Source organism: the organism of the source record quoted next, unplaced genomic scaffold, assembly GCF_019419815.1.
Source record: "Pyrus x bretschneideri cultivar Hongxiangsu unplaced genomic scaffold, Pyrus_bretschneideri_v1 Contig3, whole genome shotgun sequence".
NCBI classification, from domain to species: domain Eukaryota; kingdom Viridiplantae; phylum Streptophyta; class Magnoliopsida; order Rosales; family Rosaceae; genus Pyrus; species Pyrus x bretschneideri.
In genome coordinates this window covers 1745587-1765003 of record NW_025999612.1, presented here as the reverse complement: position 1 = coordinate 1765003, position 19417 = coordinate 1745587, and the positions used below count along the sequence as shown (strand labels likewise).

Below are 19417 nucleotides of genomic sequence, written 5' to 3'. Positions count from 1 at the left end.
ACTTTATTTGAACTTTGTTAGCCTTTGAGCCGGTTTACCAATTTGCTAGAAATTTAATAAACATCTTTCCTTGTTTTGATTCATCTTTCTGTTTCACCATGTTTTTTGCAAAACTTTATCCTAGAACGGTCGATTGGGTGAGTTGCCTCAATAAAGCAGTCGATCCCATGTCGTCACTTAGGTTTTAGCTTTATCTTCGAGGCTTCTAGAGCTTTAGCTGTAAGAGGAAAAAGTGTGCGATTTCTAAATTATAGAGCCGACGGCTGAACTCGTTGCCTCCGTAGGAAGCAAACGAGTTTGCGTAATTACTATAGTTATGAATCTCAACTTTGGATGGCTTTACGAGCTTTAGCCTTCCCAGGGCGTATTACTAAATTTTTAACCTATAAGGTCAACGACCGGACCCGTGCTTCTCATAGAAAGTAGAGGAGTTCGCGTAGCCACTATGGTTGTATTTCGGCTTTGAGTGGCTTCTTGAGCTACGATGGCTTTTTAAGCTATAATGGCTTCTTGAGCTATGGCCCTCCTGGGGCGTGTTGCGAGGTTTTTGACTTATAAAGTCATCGACCAGACTCATGCTTCTCGTAGAAAGCAGAGGAGGTCGGCATAGTTGTTATAGTCATACCTCGTCCTTGTTCCAGCAAAACTTAAATTGTAGATCGTCGGCCATAAACGTTGCTTTAAGTAAGCAGACTAGTTCGCGTAGTCATATTAGGTGTAAATCTTGGCTTATGGTTTGCCTTGGGCTGCCAGCCCTTAGGTCGTCAGCTGGGCATCTTACTTACAGAAGCAGATAACTTGCATGACCACTTCAGGCATCATCCCTGGCTCTCAGAGGTATTTTTGGGGTGAGGTGTAAGCGAAATCGTGCCTTAGAGGCCTCATCCTTTCGAGTTGTAACTTGATTCTGTAGGTCGCTTAACTAGTATTTCAACACGTTAAAACCAAGCTACATTAATAAGGACTTGCACGTCAAGGACGAACCATCTTGTCACACGAACTCTTTCATGGGCAGGTGTGCTGCACTTAGTGTCTCTCCTGGTTAGAGACCTGGGATTCTGCAGAATTGAATCCTTCAGTTAGCTAAGTCTATTCCAAGGGTATGACTATCTTGGCCAATTTTGGGAGTCATCCAACTTAGGTAGTCCCTGCATTTAAGGGGAACTGACTAGTCATGCCACCCATCCACGTTTGGATATTCTGGATTAGTTTACCCTCTCCTTATTGAAGACCACACACCAGATCTGTAGGGCAGATAACGTATTCTGCTTGTCACAAGGTTGGTCAGTTTATTTATGCATTCGGCCCAGGCTTGTGAATAATTCCTTCAATCTTCATTGAGAATAGAGAAATTTATTAACTTTGATTGTAGGGAGTAATGGTATAGCAACTAATAATCCTCGGCATGTGAGGTATTGTTCATCGAGCAGCTTGAGTCTTCGAACCTTTTTTGTCTTAAATAGGGTCCAAGGATTGGTGGGAGGTCACGCATAGTACTTTGTGAGGTTGTAGGCATTTCACTGCTTGTTGATTTCTTTGTCGCTAATGGTGGTGAAGGTGTAGCTGCCATTTCTTTCTACTCGGCTAATTTTGTATAAACCTTCCTAAATGAGAGCCATCTTTTTTAAGCCTTCCTGTTGGGTGGTGATAAAAGCCATTTTAAGGATTAAGCCTCCTGGTCGGAATTGCTGGATTTTCGCCCTTTTGTTATAGCCGAAGAGGAGCTGCTGCTGATAGGCCGCAATAAGGGTGATAACCTTATCGTGTTTTTCCTTTGCCAGGTCTAACTTTGTGGCCATCTCCTTTTCGTTCTACTTGAAATTCGGTAGTACAGTGCTAATGCTTAGTACCACGACATTGGGAGGAATGATCGCCTCAGAACCATATGCCAAGGAGAATAGAGTTTCACCGATTGCTTGTCTTTTGGTGATGCGATATGCCCATAGAACATCGGGGAGCTCGTCTGGCCACTTGTGCTTCTTTTCTGAGAGGGTATTCTTAAGGTAGTGGAGGATGGTCTTGTCAGACGCCTTAGCCTGCCTATTGCCCTGCGGATACTGGGGCGTGGACATGTGTTGCTTGATGCCATATTTTTTGAAGAACTTTGCTAAGTTTTTGCCTATGAATTGCGAACCATTATTAGTGACGATAGAGTGTGGGATGTTGAAGCGGCAGATGATATTCTTCCATATGAAGCGCTCTATGTCTGTCTAGGTAGTTGTAGTCATGGGTTCGAGTTTGACCCATTTTTTGAAGTAGTCGGTCGCCACGATCATCATTCCTTTGTCCCCAGTAGTAAGTGGCATTGGTCCTACCAAGTTAATCACCCACCGCATGAATGGCCAATGATTCATTTGCGGGTGGAGTTCGCTGACAGGTAGTGTGGGCACGGGTTTGAAGTGTTGGCAGCTGTTACATCTTTGTACATACTCTTTGGCATCTTGATACATGGTTAACCAATAATAGCCAACGTTAAGAGCTTTTTGCGCTAGGGAGCGGCCTCCTGAGTGGTTTCCATAGATGCTTCGTGGATTGAGCTAAAAATCTTTAAGTCATCGTGAGGTGATAGGTAACAGAGATGTGGTCCTAAAAAGGATCTTCAAACGAGCATGCCGTTCCAAATGTAGTAGCTTGTTGCCTTCATCTAGAGCTTCTTGGACTATAGTTTGTCTACGGACAACGTTCTATTGACTATGTAGTCGATGATGGGATCTTGCCAACTCGGGGTTGTGCTGATCTGCACCACCTCGACTGCTGGTTCCTCATCTATGCTTGGCATTTCCAAATACTAGACTGGGATGAAGTGCCTGAGTTGATGGTCTAGTGTGTAGTCTAGGCTTGCTAGTGCGTTTGTGTGGGCATTTTCTTCTCGTGGAACTTGTTAGTAGGACTTCATACTATTGTGTTCCTTTTAAGTGCAAAAATAAGGATAGTATAGTGGCACAAGTAAGGGTGTCGAACCACAGGGACTGATTAGACCTCTACAAATTACTAGCTTTATGTGAATCTTAACTAAACAATGAAACTCACAAATTGAGTTTTAATTTTGATTTGAGAATTAGAGTAACTTAAAATGCAAGAGAATGTAAATATGAATAATATAATGATTCAAAAACAATGGGAATGGAATTAAGGATACCGATTTCACTGTTACAAACCAATTCCATGAAAATTAAGTCAAAATGCATTCAACTCTCCAATTTGCAACTAGGGTTAATTTTACTCATTTATGATCATCCATTTGATGTGTGGTTGTGATCAAGCACTCCTAATCTGTAATCTAGTTGTGATGTTTAACTTAGATTAGTAAGTAAGAATCCATTAAGAACAAGAAAACTTCAAAGAACCAAAGAAATCACATGGCAAGATGTATGCATAGCAGTTTCTTCATTCATTCACTTGTCTACCAAGATTAAGCATGATGTGTACTATAACCTTGATTAAATAATTCATGAGCAACCCTAATGGTGATCAAACATTAAGATTATCAAACAAATTAAACTATAAAATCATTGAATGAAACAAGAACACATATTGGTAGTTAGAATACTTTAACTTAATAACATAGGGTAGGTTTGCAAGGTTACATCGAATTCCCCAGCTATGAGCTTAATTACACAACATGATTACAAAATATATAAATATCAAGAACAACATGAGTGAAATTAAAGTTCATAGAAGAAACCCCTTTGAAGTAATTCTGATGTTGAAATCCTTAAAGAACAGCGTGGCTGTGTGATTTCTTCGGTGGCAACGAATGGTGAAGGGAAATAGGGTTTTGTTTCTAGAAGAACGACCAAAGAAAGAGAAGAGAGAGAGCTCTGGGCAACCCCCAAGGGGGGCTTGTGAAAAAGTGATCTGAAACCCTAGTATTTATAGGCTAAATGGGGTTGTAGCTGATTGCAAGGTGATCCCAACCATTAAGCCAAATTTTTGAACGTTTTTCCGTATTTGGCTCATCCAAATTAGGCTAGATATTCCAATTCCTTTCCTATTCTGCTCCTGGTCTTCCAACAAGCCAGATTCATCTTCGATTCTTTACTTGGGCTTCAAAACAGGCCACTAAACTTCTTTCCACGTTTGAATAAGGGTCAACCCCAAAAATGGCATGTTTTCACTTCTTTTGCCTTCAAATTGATCCTAAAGTACATGTAATTGCACACTAACCCAAAATAAGGTAAAATGCAACCAATTTAACTTAAAAACATCACAAAGAGGCTACAAATGGATGGTATAAATGCATGAAATAGATGAGTTATCACATACTCTACTTTATTGTTCGATGCCTTAAAGCTCAGAGTGATCGCCTGCTCGAGCATCAAACTGTCTGGGGTAGTAAGAACTAGGCCTGCCCAAATCCTTGGTAGTTGGATGATCCATCGACGTGCAAACACTAGAAATCTCCTGCAAGTGGGGCTGGTGCGGCTACGGTGTGCTTGGTTGCCTCCAAGGCGTCTTCGAGTTGAGTTACAGCATTTTCAGGCTTGGGGTGAATTCCGTTACAAAGTCTGCTAATGCTTAGACCTTTATTACCGTGCAGGGTTGGTATGCGAGGCCGTATTGGCTGAGTTCCAATGCCCATTTCATCAATCGTTGAGAAGCGTATAGACTATGCAAAATTGATCACAGTGGGTGCTAGGTCATGATGATGACCATATGCCCTTGAAAGTAGGGTATGAGCTGCAACAACTAGCGCCAAAATTAGCTTTTCAATCTTTGGGTATCTGGTTTCTACATCAATGAGACCTTTGGATGTATAGAATACAAGCAGTTGGGCTCTTAGCTCTTATTGTATAAGGGTAGAACTCACTGCTACTTCTGATAACGTTAGATAGATGTACAAGTTTTTCGCTGCTTCCGGCTTGGATAGTAATGGAGGTGATGTTAGGTACTGTTTCAAGTCCTGAAATGATTTCTCGCACTCGTTGTTCCATTTGTCCTTCTTCACCATTTTGATCGCCTTGAAAAATGGATTGCATCAGTCGGTGGATCGCGAGAGAAAACGATTGAGTGCAGCTACTTGTCGGTCAGACTTTGGATTTCTTTTAGAGTTGTGGGCGATTTCATGTCCAGGATTGCTCTGATCTACCTTGGATGAGCCTCGATTCCTCGTTGGGTTACAAGGTAACCTAAAAATCGACCTAAGGAGACACCAAAAATGCACTTGGTTGGGTTGATCTTTATTTTGTACTCTCGAAGAATGTCAAAAGTCTTTGCCAAGTTGTGAATGTGGTTTAACCACTGCTTGCCTTTCATAATGATGTTGTTGACGTAGACTTCCATTGTGACTCCAATCTGTTTCTTGAACATCGTGTTTACGAGTTGTTGGTAAGTTGCTCTTGCGTTCTTGAGGCCAAAGGGCATGACCTTGTAATAGTATGTGCCTCACTCGATCATGAATGTGGTTTTCTCCTTGTCAAGCTTGTGTATGGTAATCTGATTGTAGCTTGAGTGCGCGTCCAAGAAGTTGAGCAGCTGGTTCCCAGATGTTGAGTCAACGAGCAGGTCGATCTGGGGAGCTGGGTTGTTGTTTTTAGGGTATGCCTTGTTGAGGTCGGTGTAATCCACGCATACTCTCCATTTACCCTTCTTTTTTTTCATCACTAGCACGACATTGGCCAGCCATGCTGAGCCACTCCTTAATGAATCTGGCCTTCAATAACATGTCGATCTCTCCTTCAATAATTGCTACTCACTTGGGTGTGAAATGTCGCCTTTTCTGGATCACATGTTTGGTAGCGAGGTTGACGTGCAGCTTGTGGCAAGTTATCGTTGGATTAATACCAGACATGTCAGAGGATGACCATGCGAAAACCTCACGATTTTCCCTAAGAAAAGCCATGAGTTCTCGCTTTTCTATTGGGCTCAGACGTGAGCCAATTCTAACCATCTTTTCTGGCTGGTGAGGGTCAAGAATGATGTCTTTGGCGTCTTTCTCAGGTTTCCATCCTAATTCATCTTCTAGAGCACTATTGACCTTAATGCCATATTCTTGACCTGCCTGCTACAATTGTTATTTGGCAGAGGTAGAGTTATCATTCTGCACTTCAGTTGCTACTGCTGGGGCAGAAAACTTCTTCTTTGACTCCTTAAGAACTTGTATGTGCATTTATGAGATATGGCTTGGTCGCCTTTAATTTCTTCGACTGCTTCTCTTGGGATGCGAAATCGGATTTTCTAATACTTAATCGAGGTCACAGCTCTAATCTTCACTAGCCAGGGTCGGTCTAATATCCCATTATGTGGAGATGGGTCACTGACGATCATAAAAGTTTACGATAAGACAATCGATGGGCTAGTTACGTCGAGTATGATAATGCTAATGGCATTTAAGGTGAGTTTGTTGAATCTGGTTGACACCTCTACTTGCGTTGGATTGTGCTTTCTAGGCCTATCTTCTAGATGACTGACAGTTGTAAGATGTTGACTGAGCTACCGTTGTCCACCATAATTTTGTCAACGATGGCATGGGCCATTTGAACAGAAATCACCAAAGTGTCGTCGTGGGGAAAGTCTACTCCCTTGGCGTCTTACTCGGTGAAGCCGACGATTGGTCCAGGTACAACATCTATAGTTTGAACCTAATAGACTAATCTCGCCTGTTGGATCTTCCTCTTCTTGGAGTTATTGGTGGACCCCAGATGCTCGGATTCGGTAAAGATTCCGTTGATTCGGATTGTCTTGGTTGGTAGTTCGGCATTGGCATCTACTTCTCGCCTTGGCCGGGTAGCTAGTCTGTCGACATACTGTTCGCACTTGCCTTCCTTCACAAGCGACTCAAGGCACCTCTTCCACATAGTGCAGTTGTTGGTTGTATACGCGGGGCCTCTATGGAATGCACAGTACTTCGTTTGGTCTATCTTGGAGGTGTTTTCCTTCATGGGTGGCTGCAGCTTGAACCACAGTTTATCCTTGAGGTTGAGAAAGATCTGGTTAATTGGGACTGAGAATTTGGCGTACGTCTTGGGTGTTGTGCCTCTCCTTGCTGGGGATTGGTCTATGTGTCTATCTCTTGGCTTGCTTTTGCTATTGAGCGGTTTATCACTCGCCTTATTTTGAGTCGGTTCTGCAGCTTTGCGCAATTGCTCAGGTAGCTTATGGAAGCACTTCTTCTCATCCCAAAGGGAGTGCTTTTCTACCAAAGCAGAAGAGTTTGCTAGGGTCAAGTTCTCGCCCATGATCAATTCTCCGAAAAGTGGGTGATCTGTTAGGAGTCATTTTTGGAAAGTTGAGTATGCGATGCTGCCATCGCATTCGAAGATCTTCTCATTCTCTGCCTTGAACCTCTTGACGTATGTGTGAAGTGACTCATTTATGTTGAAGAGGTGGCTAAGCTTCTTCTTGATTGAGCGGTATGACAAATATTGCTTGGTGAAAACTAGGAAAATTCATTGAAGTTTCGGATTGAGTGCGGCGACGGGGTGTGGAACCAGTTTTACACCTCACCTTGGAGCTTCATTGCAAAGATTTTGCATATGAGAGCATCGTCGTTGGTGTAGAGGGTCATGACGCTTCGGTAGTGCATCAGGTGCATGTCTGGGTCTTCATCTCCGTTGAACAAGGTAAAATGTGGAAGGCTGAATTTCCACGGTGGCTTCGTTTAATCGATCTCGTTTGTAAAAGGTGACCTGCTTAGGTTGGCCACGTCTCTACGAAGGGTAACATCGGTAGTTAATACGCTGAAATCCACGTAGCTGCTCTGCTACGAGCCTTTGTACTTCCTTCTGGATTTGTGCTTGGTGGGGCAGTGGAGCCTACGACCACCCCTGGTGCTAACCTGCTGGTCTAAGTTGCTTTTCGACATGTCCTGCTCGTCTATGCCACGATCATGGTATATGTGGTTCGTTTTATGTTGCTCGCTGTTGCTCTTGGAGGGGGCTGCTAATGGAACTTGAGTTAGACTATTTTCATGCTGTTCTTTGCTCGTCATGCAGCTGCTTACTCCGATGCTTCGCAAGAGGATCTCCTTGTAGGCCTAGCCTGATGTAGACGTTTCTTCTGTAATGTCCTGAGTGCTTATCGGAGTGTGGAACCAACCTCGAATACACATTGACTTGTGAGCCGAGTTGGGAATAAACGCTTCTTTGCGCATCTAGATGGGAGAAGACATTTCCCAAGGGCCTAAATGATAGTGTACACTAATCGAACTCACAGTTCGTGGCAGGCTAAACGACTCTTTGCCGAGACGTCGCTGGAATGAGTAATGTTCTTCTACCTTTGTCCTGCTTTGAGACACCTCATTTGGGGCGCACTACATCTCGATGCGCTCGAGGAGCTAGTTCACAAAGGTGGTTTGCTGCGAGAGGGCGCTCGTCAAATTGGCGACCTGCTATGGCCGGTAATGCTCGCCATTTGGATTGGAAGAGTTTGAGAAATGGGCATCTCTATGTGTGGTGGAAGTATAGTGGATTGCAAATACAAAACTTGAGCCCAAAGCAGGCATTCATGCAGAAAAGTGGGGTGAAAGTAACCCTGAGTCGATCGTAGGACCGGTGGTCGAAATCTGGATCGCCAGAGGTGGCCTTGGATTGGATTAGGTTACCGGACATATTGCTAAAGTGGGTCGCGGGGCACGTTGGATTAGCGTCTGCTCGACTTGGGCCCGTATGGCCATGGGCCTTCCTGGTTGTTGGGCTGCCATATCGTTGCTTGTTAGCTGGGTGGCTTAGGCTTGTTGAGCTGCCTGGCTAGCAGTAGTTACCGCATTCTGTGCTCGGGTCTCAGCTTGTTTTGTAGCAAGGCCTGTTGCTGTGGTGGGCTGGGCCCCCTACCTCGGGCCTTCTGTAGCACCTGATAGGTTTTGGGCCTCCTGCCCATGGGCTTGGAAGTGGACCTGGGTCTCCTACCTAGGGTTTGGGTGGGTGCAATGCTGCAAGGGCAACGGTGATGGAAGTGGTGTCGTGGCCTGGTTGCTTTACCGCGGTTGCTGGGTAGCCGCGGTGATGATGCAACTCCGCGACGGTGGGGCTCCTCCTGCCGTCACGTTGAGCCTTAAGGATCGTCGTCGTGGGGCTACGTCCTCATCTCCACTCTTCGGTCAAATCCTTATACGTACAGGGTTCCGTTCGTCGTAGTTTCTGAATTTCCAAACATTGTATCCTTTCTCTAGGGATTGATCAAGAAACTTTTCTAAGAAAAATTAATTGATACAGCGTGTGAGAAATTCAACATAACAGAAAATTCAAGAAACATATGTAAGAGGCTTCTTCGAGTATTTGAATCAGCTCTCAATGAAAGCACCTATTTGTTGATGCAAATTTCCACCTTCAGTCTTGACGGAAATGCACCTGCAAAACAATCAACACCTTTGATCAAAGACCTAAGCCTCACACGCCGACGAGGTTGGGGTGGGGGGGGGTTAGGCCAATGGATCTCCGATGCCTAAGTTAGTTTCTCTTAAAGAGTAAAGTGTTTAGGGCTTTTTCGAAAAGTTCTTGAATGCTTTGACCTTTTCTTACCAAGGGTAGGTTGGCTGTGGGTAGTCATATTCTGCTGCTTGGACCTTTAGGGATGTGAGCTACGCGTGGGAGTATTTGAGAAGCCTGCCCATTTATTAAGGGCAATCCTGTCTTTCTTGAACAAAAATCCACGTGTCGCCTCTAGAATTTTTGGGATTATTTTGGGCTCCATAGTATATATTTAGTTACTGCCTATTATTAGGGTAATTACAATTATAAAATACAAAAATAACATTTTCTTTCTCAAGAAGAATGTAGAAATTTATGTTGATGCACGAATATCATGCTCTCTTTAAGAAGATTCAAACCCAGTATGGTTTTACAAAGCCGATGAATGGGTGAAACAATATATCTCTTAACTTGTCCCCCTCGGTACATAACAACCTAATTGAAACATTGTATAACCCGCTCTTAATTGTTGGAGTTTTTGAGGAGAAATTCCCTTCTATCTCATTTGTCTCACACTGGTCAAGTGGAAAAATTTCACAGGCCTTATAACATCAAGTCTTTCTACAAAGTGATTGGAGTGATGGACACTGGAGAGCAAAATTGGGCTTGAACTTTGGGTTTAGGGGTTTGGGTAATATACTTAATTGTCAAAAGATGGGCCTTGGATTCATTAATTATATTTCAATTTCGAATTAATTTTTTTAACGTTTTAATTTCAACAAACTCATCATTTTGGGTCAAGTCTGAGAAGTTCTTAGAAACCGATGAAGCCACACATCCCTTCTTTTCGAAAGTCACCTCCCATCTTCGTACCTATTGCGAACAGGTATATGCATATTGTAAATACATGCATATGCATCTTATTCAGAACACTGAAAATCATTCTTCATACAACCTTATCATTCTGAGAGAACCACAAAGGCATTTGCTAGAAACCAAGTTTTCTGGTGCTAGAATCCTAATTTTGAGTGTTGAATCTTGGTGATGCAGACATCCAGTGAACTATAAGCACTGAGTAGAGACAAAATTATGTTTTAAGGACATTGCGATACTCAAGTCTTGATCATTGTCTTACTTGTTTGATATTAATTTCGTTTGTTCATAATCCATTAATTTATTGATTTACAATTTATTATTTATTAGTATATTCAAATATATATATATATATATATATATATATATAAATTTGTCATTGATTGTTGATTACTATTCAACACTAACAAAAAAAAAAAAGAAAAAGGAGAGTTTTGTTGTGTAGAATTAGTTGTATATGTATAACTCAAGTAACATGGATAATGAAAGATTAGGTGTTGCTATATACACACCCATTTGTAGTTCTTACGTTCTCTCAATTTTCGACCTTCGGATCAAATGAATTAAAGAAGATCAATTGACAAAAATTAATAAGGGTGTGTGAAAGGTAGGAAAAAGGGTGTGAATAACCAAGGTTCTAAAAGATACTAGGTGCTAGTCGGGCGGTGGCCTAGGGCCTAGTGCCTAGGCAGGCGACTAGGCAGATTAGGCGGATTTAAGTAAATCTATTATATTTTGTGTAAATAAGTGATTGTGTATACTTAAAAAATATATAATTTCATCATAAGCTACAAAATAGAACGATATATATATATATATATATATATATTTTTTTTTTTTTTATGAAGTATTGGAATATAATGAAAACATATGGGGAACAAGCATATAATGTGTGTTCATTTAAGTATTCAACAAGTCTCTTACAATTTATTGAAAAAAAATATAATACAAAATGAGAGTTATCTATTTTCTGTCTAAGTGAGTCACAACTTAGGCGGGTCTGGGCAGGCTAGGTGGGTGTCTAAGAGGTCTATGCGCCATTTCTTAATTTTCAAACGCTTAAGTATTTATTGGAGTGGTGACTAACAGCCTAGCATCTAGTGGCGTAAGGCGAGAATTTTTAGAGCAATGTGAATAACACTATCCTAAAGGATTAGGCCAAAAAGTCAACCTAACAACTTAGTGACGTAGAAAAAACAACTAGAACTCCACCCCGATGGACACCCCGTTTTGGCCAATGAGAATACACTGGAATTTAAGAGGAATGGAGAGGATGATCATAAGAGAAATGATGGAAGTTCGTGCTGTATGTACTCTTAGCAACAACCCTAACTTAGTTTAGGTGGCGTATTTTCCTAGTCAATAGGGTCTTCTTTTTTAACTTATTATGTTTTGAGTTCAAACTCTTCATAAAATTTAATGATTTTATTACAAATAACCTTGTCATTTGTAAAAATAAAAATAAATATAAATAACATGGTAGTGAATACAAAAAATCAAAGTCTCTCATGAGTTACAAAAATTACAAGGAAATGAAAGAGAGAGAATCTCCGTCATCCATATATAAAGCCAGAAGGCCAAATAATTGAGTAATTCCCACTGAGAAATAATAAGAAACTGTAATAAATTAATTTAATGTAATTGATATCAATATGCACCTACACCTATATTGTTAGAATGTGTCAAACAATTTTTTTTTTTTTTTTTTGTCAAAACTAATACATCATGTATAGTATGCAAACTAGCAGTACTCATTTATCGTGCATATACATGCAATATTTGATAATATTGCATATCATCTCTTGTCATCACCTCACCAAGGATACATGATCACTCATTCTTGCATTTGATATCAAGGGTGAAGAATAATGAACGTAATTTTAATGTTTTAATCTCAGCCCGTAATCCTTAGATCATATATATCATTGAGAATTCTTCAGGAAAAATTTTCTTCCACAGTGGAATCTAATAGGTGATAATTCTAGTAAGTGTTTACATAATCTTTTTTTGGGAAGATACGATTCATCGAAATAATGAGTCACCATTGATATCGACACATATGAGATCTTCATATATTTGGGAGTTCCTCAATTCAATCAATTTCCTTCTTCTTATTGTTGGATATCTCGTTCGTACATATCTTCTCTTTGTTTCTCAAGCCTATAATGAGTTATGGTTCAAAAGAATCAAATGTTTGATGATTGCATCATACATGACTGAGTTTCAAAAACTTTTGAATAAGGTATCCTACATCTGTCTTGAATTATTTCAGGACGAGGCTCTATTGCATATTCATTTAGGCGTTTGTCACCCAATCCAAACATTTAGTTCAACTTTCAAACCGAATTCATTCATTCCCCTGACATTATATACTTTTTATTCCCTCTTCTTTATGAATAATTGGGAATACATTTATCCAATGGTTCATGTGACAATTTAGTAGTGTAAGAATGCAATCAGAACATGAATCGACAAGACAATAACATAAGTGTTATAACAACAACAAACTCAATATCACAGTTTAAACAAAATAACAACTTTTATTTCTTAATGATTAACAAGAACAGTCTGCTATAACAACGGGATAAAAAACTGATGTAAATAGAATTGAGTAATATGAAAGTCTGTCAATTTTTAATCAATCCAATTCAAATTCAACGATCATGAATATAAGGATGTACAAAATCATATTAAAAACGAAACCAACTGTATACAGAAGTATAATGAATCGAATATTGGCAGTATGAAGAGATAGAGGCTTGCATATTGATGAATTTACTAAGGCTTGGTTTGGTATTGCTGTGCTTTGAAAAAAAGCTGCTGTGAGAATAAGCGGCTGTGAAATAAAGCCAGCAAAGTGTCTGGTAAACTTTTTTGTAAAAGTGCTTTTGGAAAAAAAAAGCAGTATCATAGTGTTTGGTAAACTTTTTTGTAAAACAGCTGTGACTGTGTGAAATGACCAAAAAGGGTATATTACTAGATGTGCTATTAATTTAATTTTCTTAACAAATAAAAGTGAATTACTAAATATATTTTATTTTTAGAAGAAAAATATTTATAAACTTTATCTTAAATATTAATTAGTATGACAAACTACTTTGTTTATCCCGGAACAATAAACAAATGAAATCGCAAAAATATTGATTTTCAAACAACCTTTGTTTAAATGGCAAAAAAACCCATCAATTTCTAGCCTTCATCAATTCCATGGCTACCACCAATTCAAGGCAGAGACTTTTCTCTCTCCTCTCGTTTCTTATTCTAATTCTTCAATCCAAAATCTCATCTGGGTCCGAAACCCCAATTGAAGAATCCACCATTGACGACCTCCAGATCGCTTTCAAGCTCAAGACTCTGACTTCACGGCAACTGGTTCAGTTCTACCTGGACAGAATCCAAACCCTCAACAGCCACCTTAGAGGGGTCCTGGAGGTGAACCCAGATGCGCTTTCCCAAGCCGATTCCGCCGACGAACAACGTTGGAAATGGGAATCGAACCCATCAGCCAGAACCAGAGCACTGCCGAAGCTGCACAGGATTCCCATTTTGCTCAAGGACAACATTGGCACCAAGGACAAACTTAACACCACCGTCGGCTCCTTTGCGCTGTTGGGTTCCAAAGTTCTGAGGGATGCCGGGGTTGTGGCGAAGCTGAGGAGCTCTGGGGCTGTGATTCTGGGGAAGGGTAGCTTGAGCGAGTGGTCGTATATCCGGTCGTTTTCCGCGCCGTACAGATGGAGTGCCAGAGGCGGCCAGGGTGTGGTGAGAACGAGAGAAGGAGAGAGATCGCTCTGGTTTGGATTATGCAAGAGAGCTCTGAGGTGAAGAGCGTGCGAGAGAGCTCTGGAAAGGTGAGAGCGTAGGTGAAGGGAAAGGGAGGGCAGTTTTGGGTTATTCATATTTCATTAAACATGTACACTGTTCACCCGTGTGTGGGTGAAAATAAGCTGCTTTTGGAAGCTGCAAATTGCAGCTTCTTGTCATCTCCTGGTTTTGGGCTTTTTTTCACTCTCAACTTTGAAACAAAGCTGTTTTTCAAAGTTTACCAAACACCAAAAATTTTCATAGCTTTTTTTCATAGTAGCTTTTTTTTTAATCACCTCACTCCCAAACAGGCCCTAAGTACATTTGTGCAAGTTTGCACGGAGGCTTCGAAACCTTGAAGTGTCAGAGTGTTGGACTCGGACACGCCAACACGCCCCGGACATGATTTGGACACGGTCAAAACATGGGTTTTTTTGTAAATTTCAAAAACATTTTGGGGCAGTTTTGGAAATATAGAAACTAAGACTGAAAAGCTCCCTGACCTCAACTTAACTTCAGTCCTCTCTCTCTCTCTAATTTGGCGTCCCCCTTTTCAGTTCTCTTCCTTTCTTTCGAAGCGACCCCGCCTCCTCTCGTCTCTCCGGTTTCTCTCTCTCTTCAGTTCCTTAACTCCCTTTGGCCACTTGGTTCCGCATCCTACGCGCACTTGCACATCATCTAGCAACTAGTAGGCAACTAGCTAGTTGATTGGGCATTGCGGCAGCACAACAACGCAGGAGTAGCAGCGCATGACATGATCTAGCTATACACATCCTAATTCCTATGCACGGGACATGACTCCTCCTGGACTCCAAAATTAAACATTGCACATTTTGATTGGGCATTGCAGTAGCACAACAATGAAGGAGCAGCAACGCAGGACATGATCTAGCAATACGCATCCTAATTCCTATGCGCGGGACATGACTCCTCCTGGACTCCAAAACTAAGCATTGCACATTTGGATTGGGCATTGCATATTTTGATTGGGTTTTGTGTATTTTGAATTTTTGGTTGACTATGTCTATTGCATAGATAATAGTTGTTGATTAATTTGATTGCGTGTGCATAATTTAAATTAGATGTTGTTTAGTTTTGTTCACGTATAATGAGTAGTGCCAAAGGGTTTATCTTCTCAAACTCAATCCTATAATATCTTAATATATGTAATATTTCTTATTGTTTTAATCGCTGGCCGTGACCTTGTTCTTATTTTGTGAGATTTGCCATGTCGTGTGTCACAGTATCTGTGTGCTCGTGTCTGTGCAACTTAGTATTTGTGTATGTTGGTAGGGCCAAAGCCTCAATTTTCTTCATGCTTCTAAACTGTAATGTAATGAATTGGATACCAGTATGAACAGATAGAAGCTTTCACATTGGTGAATTTACTAAGTTATATTTGGATATGCTTATAAACTGGTGTTGAACCTTTCATCAAGTGGGACAAAAAGACTTTCTACTTTTCATTCAAACTTCCAACAAATAGGTACTAGAAAACTTCATATGTGGCATGGCATACATATCACTTCATATTTGTTTGACATATTTGGCAGACAAAAATAATGAAAGAAAAAGCTAGTGTGAAAATGGTATAGCACAAATGAGAGGTTGGGGTATGAAGTTGGCAGTCATATGGCAACGCATCCGTACCCACTTATGTTAGAAATTAGAACCCAAAATTTAAAATTTCTGAAACATTTAAGTTCATAAAAGACAAAACAAATCGCCACAAGATAAGAAACTAAAAACAACATTGATCCTTTTATATTTCCCATTAATTAGTAGACCTTAAATAAAACAAATTAATCCCACTAAACCCATGTGACCACATAATTAAACAATTATGAACAAAAGCATGGTACTTCCGAATCTGTCAAAAGAAGAAACATTGGTTCTACAAAATATCCCTTCATAAAAAATTCTCAATGTCATTTACTATAGAATTGGTTTTCTTTTTGAAGAAAGAAACAAAATTGCCTCAAAACTCCCAAAGCAGATACTACTATGTTTCTCAACAGAAAACTCACATCAACAATCGGTCAATGATTACAGTCATACCAGTGATAATTTGTTGCATTCTTGTGTGTTTGGTGATGGACTCAAAGACTCACTAGCTTCATCAATATCTTGAAAATCATCATCGCCATCAATGGTGAAAGTTCCTGTGAGCTCCTTGGCTCTCTGGCCTTGAAGATCCCAATTGGTTCTAAGCAAAACAATTAACATGGTCAAAACACATGAGCCTTGGGCTGCCAGAAGACCAAGCCAAAGTCCTCTAAAATCAAACCCTGCATAAAAACTCAACCACACAGCAACAGGCATTCCCACAAGATAAAAGCAACCTAAGTTTATGTTTGCTCCCAATGTAGGCCTAGCAGTTCCCCTCAAAACACCACAACCTGTTGTTTGTGGGCAGTTTCCGAGCTCGCATAGGCCGATAATTGGCAACACCATTGATGTCAATGCAATGATCTCCGACTCTTGGGTGAACATGCTGGCCCAAATGTTCCTCACAGTCACGGCAAACAACAATGCTGAAAATCCCAATATGAAGCTATAAGATAGGCCTACGATTGTTGCAAGTCTTGCTCTTTCTGGGCGGTTAGCACCAAGCTCATTTCCCACCCTTGTTGACACACCAAAGCTTAAAGAAGATGGGAAAATGTATATCAAAGCTGTGGTTTGGATCAGAATTCCCATTGAAGCAACTGTTGCTTGAGGGTTAAGCAACAAACCACATAGCAAAATCATGATCTCATACCACCACCATTCTAAACAAACCGAGATACAACTTGGAATGGCCAAATTCATTAGATTCTTCCACCCTTTGAAGCACTCTTTGGAAAAACCACCCCAAGTTTTCTTGTACACACCCGAGATTGCAATGTAAGCAATCAATGACCCTACGAGGTTGACATTAGTCCAAACCCCGCTTAGCGCCACGCCTTTGATCCCGAGATTGAGAACATGAACAAGAAGGTAATTGACGGGAATGTGAAGAAGAATAGCCAAAGCTGCACAGAATGTGAGAGGCACGGTTATGGATTGAGTTCGGAGATAAATTCGCAAGGGGTGCAAAAGGCTTTGAGCAATGAGGTCAGGAAGAGAGTACAGAATGTAAGAATAAGCCTCAGTTGCAATCTCATCTTGTTGGCCACAAGAAAGCAAAATTCTTTTCATGTTTAACCACAGAAACGCAATTGGGATTGAAGTTAAGAAAAGAAGAATGACTGTTCTCTGCAGGGTTTGGCCTAAAAGTTTGAATCTTTTGGCCCCGTAAGCTTGGCCGCAAATGGGTTCCATCCCCATGGCAAGGCCAGAGAGAACAGAAAAGCCTGTGATGTTGGCAAAGCCTATAGCAAGCGAGCCACCCGCCAATGAAAGCTCGCCGAGGCGGCCTAGGAAGAGCATGGAGATCATTGAGCGAGAGTAGAGTAATAGACCTGTCAATACCATTGGGAAAGCTATGTTGGCTATGCATTTGGCTTCGATGAGAGCCAGAGAGAGGTGGGTTTTATGGTGATTTTGGTTGTATTGCTCAAGTTTTGGGCTTTCTGGGATCAAGGGAGCTAATTTGTCCATTGTTTGAGAGAGAGGGATTGCTGAATTGGGTATGTGCGGAAGGATGTATGGGATTTAAAGGGGAGGTTTAGAGAGGTTTATAGGAATGAAAAGAAAACAAAAACTCAGGACTTTTGGACGGCCATCCTGGAAAAGAAAAAAATGAAAAAGAAATAGAGAAAGACTTTGGAGCTTATTATACAGACCAAGTTCCAACTGAAATTCTTGGGAGTTTCAAGCGTCTTTTTATGACCAAAGCTTGATGACAATGTTGGGGCGTCTGCAGGCTCAACAGGGATACCATTCAGTTGCAAATTCCAAATGGACCAAAAGAAGTGAATGTGATGACCTCAATTAAAGGCTCAATTTTTGTCTACCTTATTACTACGAGTCAAACTTACTATTTACGTTTTTTCGTGCTCAATTTATTAAGAGGCATGAAGAACGTTTCCAGTTTAGGTCACTTTTGGTCAAGACAAAGTTCAGGTTGTGTTGTGATACAAATTATAACACGTGTGTAATTATTTACCAATAGTAAATTGTTTTTTTTTGGGATATAGACAAAGGCAACTTTTTATCTTAATTTTGGGATAGAAATAGGACAAACCAGCTATGCACACCATGCACAAAACCATAATTACTAAAATATCCACAGCTGCAATTCATCAACGTTTTCTTCACTTGGTTTGATTGACCCATCAACAAAACCATATTTTTTTTTGACTGTCAAGGCCATAGTCATAGAATGACTCCATGTGTTATAATTATCCTCATTCAGGAGTTGTGATACAAGTACCAACCTAGGCTGATCTGAATGATGAAGATGCAGTGGATGATTGGGATCGTCAAATTTGGATGCCATGCTCAATTGAGTTGGCTTCTTTGAGTTGTCATTGTCGTCTCTCATGGTGACGGCTAGGGTTTCTCTAGGTTACCAAGATCGTTGCTCTTGTACCATACAGGAAAAATATTTGGTGAAATTGATTTCTGTATCATCTATTACATCTTTATACAGGATAGGATCAATTAGGATCCTAGACTATCTCCTATAATTAGGACGCAGATCCTCTCCGGATCTAAGCCTAGGGATCAATAGATCCGGGCCATTGAAATTTGATCCAACGGTTACAATTATTATAACTTTTAGGGAGGCCTCCTGTTTGTAGCCGTTGGATCTAATTTCAATGACCTGAATCTATTGATCCCTAGGCTCAAATCCGGAGAGGATCTGTGCCCCTATAATTACGTTTGCTATACATACAGAAAAGAAAGGAAACTAATGTCAATCAATTACAATATTCCTCAGCTTATTTCTAGGAACTATCTTCAACATTTTCATCGGGTTAGCTACTTTTTGCCTAAGGAATTGTGTTTTCATCGTTCAAGGGTTCGCGTGACACATTTTGCCTGACTAATCTTGCTTGACGAACCTCCGTTGGCTAAAGGCTTCCTAGAGGAAATTAGTGTTTAGACAATAGATGTTGTTCGTCTAGTGTGATTTTTTATTTTTTGGTGATTTTTTATTTTTTGGTAGTGAATGTTGCCTATCAAGAGTTGTTGTTAGTATATAAACTACATAGTGGGACTGTGGGTCGTTACGTTCATTATTTTTCAAAATATATTTTAATAAAAAATAATATCTAAAATAAATAAATTTAAAAAATAAATAAATAAATAAAAAAGAGTCAATTGCCACATGCGTACGCATGCGTGAGTGGCAAGAGACTAGTTTTTATAAATCGTAGCCTAACTTAATAAGGATGTTAGTTGTTAGATTAAATAAAATTAGAAATGGGATATTAATTACTAGGTATAGTTAATTTTTTGGACTG

The 19417-nt window shown here is 40.4% G+C and overlaps 2 protein-coding genes across 2 annotated transcripts; one reads left to right on the top strand and one right to left on the bottom strand.

Annotated features, from left to right (window-relative positions):
- The first annotated feature begins 13427 nt into the window (after positions 1 to 13427).
- On the top strand, positions 13428 to 14045 carry LOC125479624 (probable amidase At4g34880). Its single transcript, XM_048589169.1, has one exon. The coding sequence runs from the start codon at positions 13428 to 13430 to the stop codon at positions 14043 to 14045; it is 618 nt and encodes a 205-aa protein (XP_048445126.1).
- A 1838-nt stretch (positions 14046 to 15883) lies between these two features.
- On the bottom strand, positions 15884 to 18048 carry LOC103954108 (protein DETOXIFICATION 49-like). Its single transcript, XM_018649122.2, has one exon. The coding sequence runs from the start codon at positions 17604 to 17606 to the stop codon at positions 16077 to 16079; it is 1530 nt and encodes a 509-aa protein (XP_018504638.2). The 5' UTR covers positions 17607 to 18048; the 3' UTR covers positions 15884 to 16076.
- Positions 18049 to 19417: the final 1369 nt, after the last annotated feature.

Bases quoted from the DNA above. Each gene is read 5' to 3' on its own strand.
- LOC125479624 (XM_048589169.1), top strand. From the start codon at position 13,428: ATGGCTACCACCAATTCAAGGCAGAGACTTTTCTCTCTCCTCTCGTTT.
- LOC103954108 (XM_018649122.2), bottom strand. From the start codon at position 17,606: ATGGACAAATTAGCTCCCTTGATCCCAGAAAGCCCAAAACTTGAGCAA.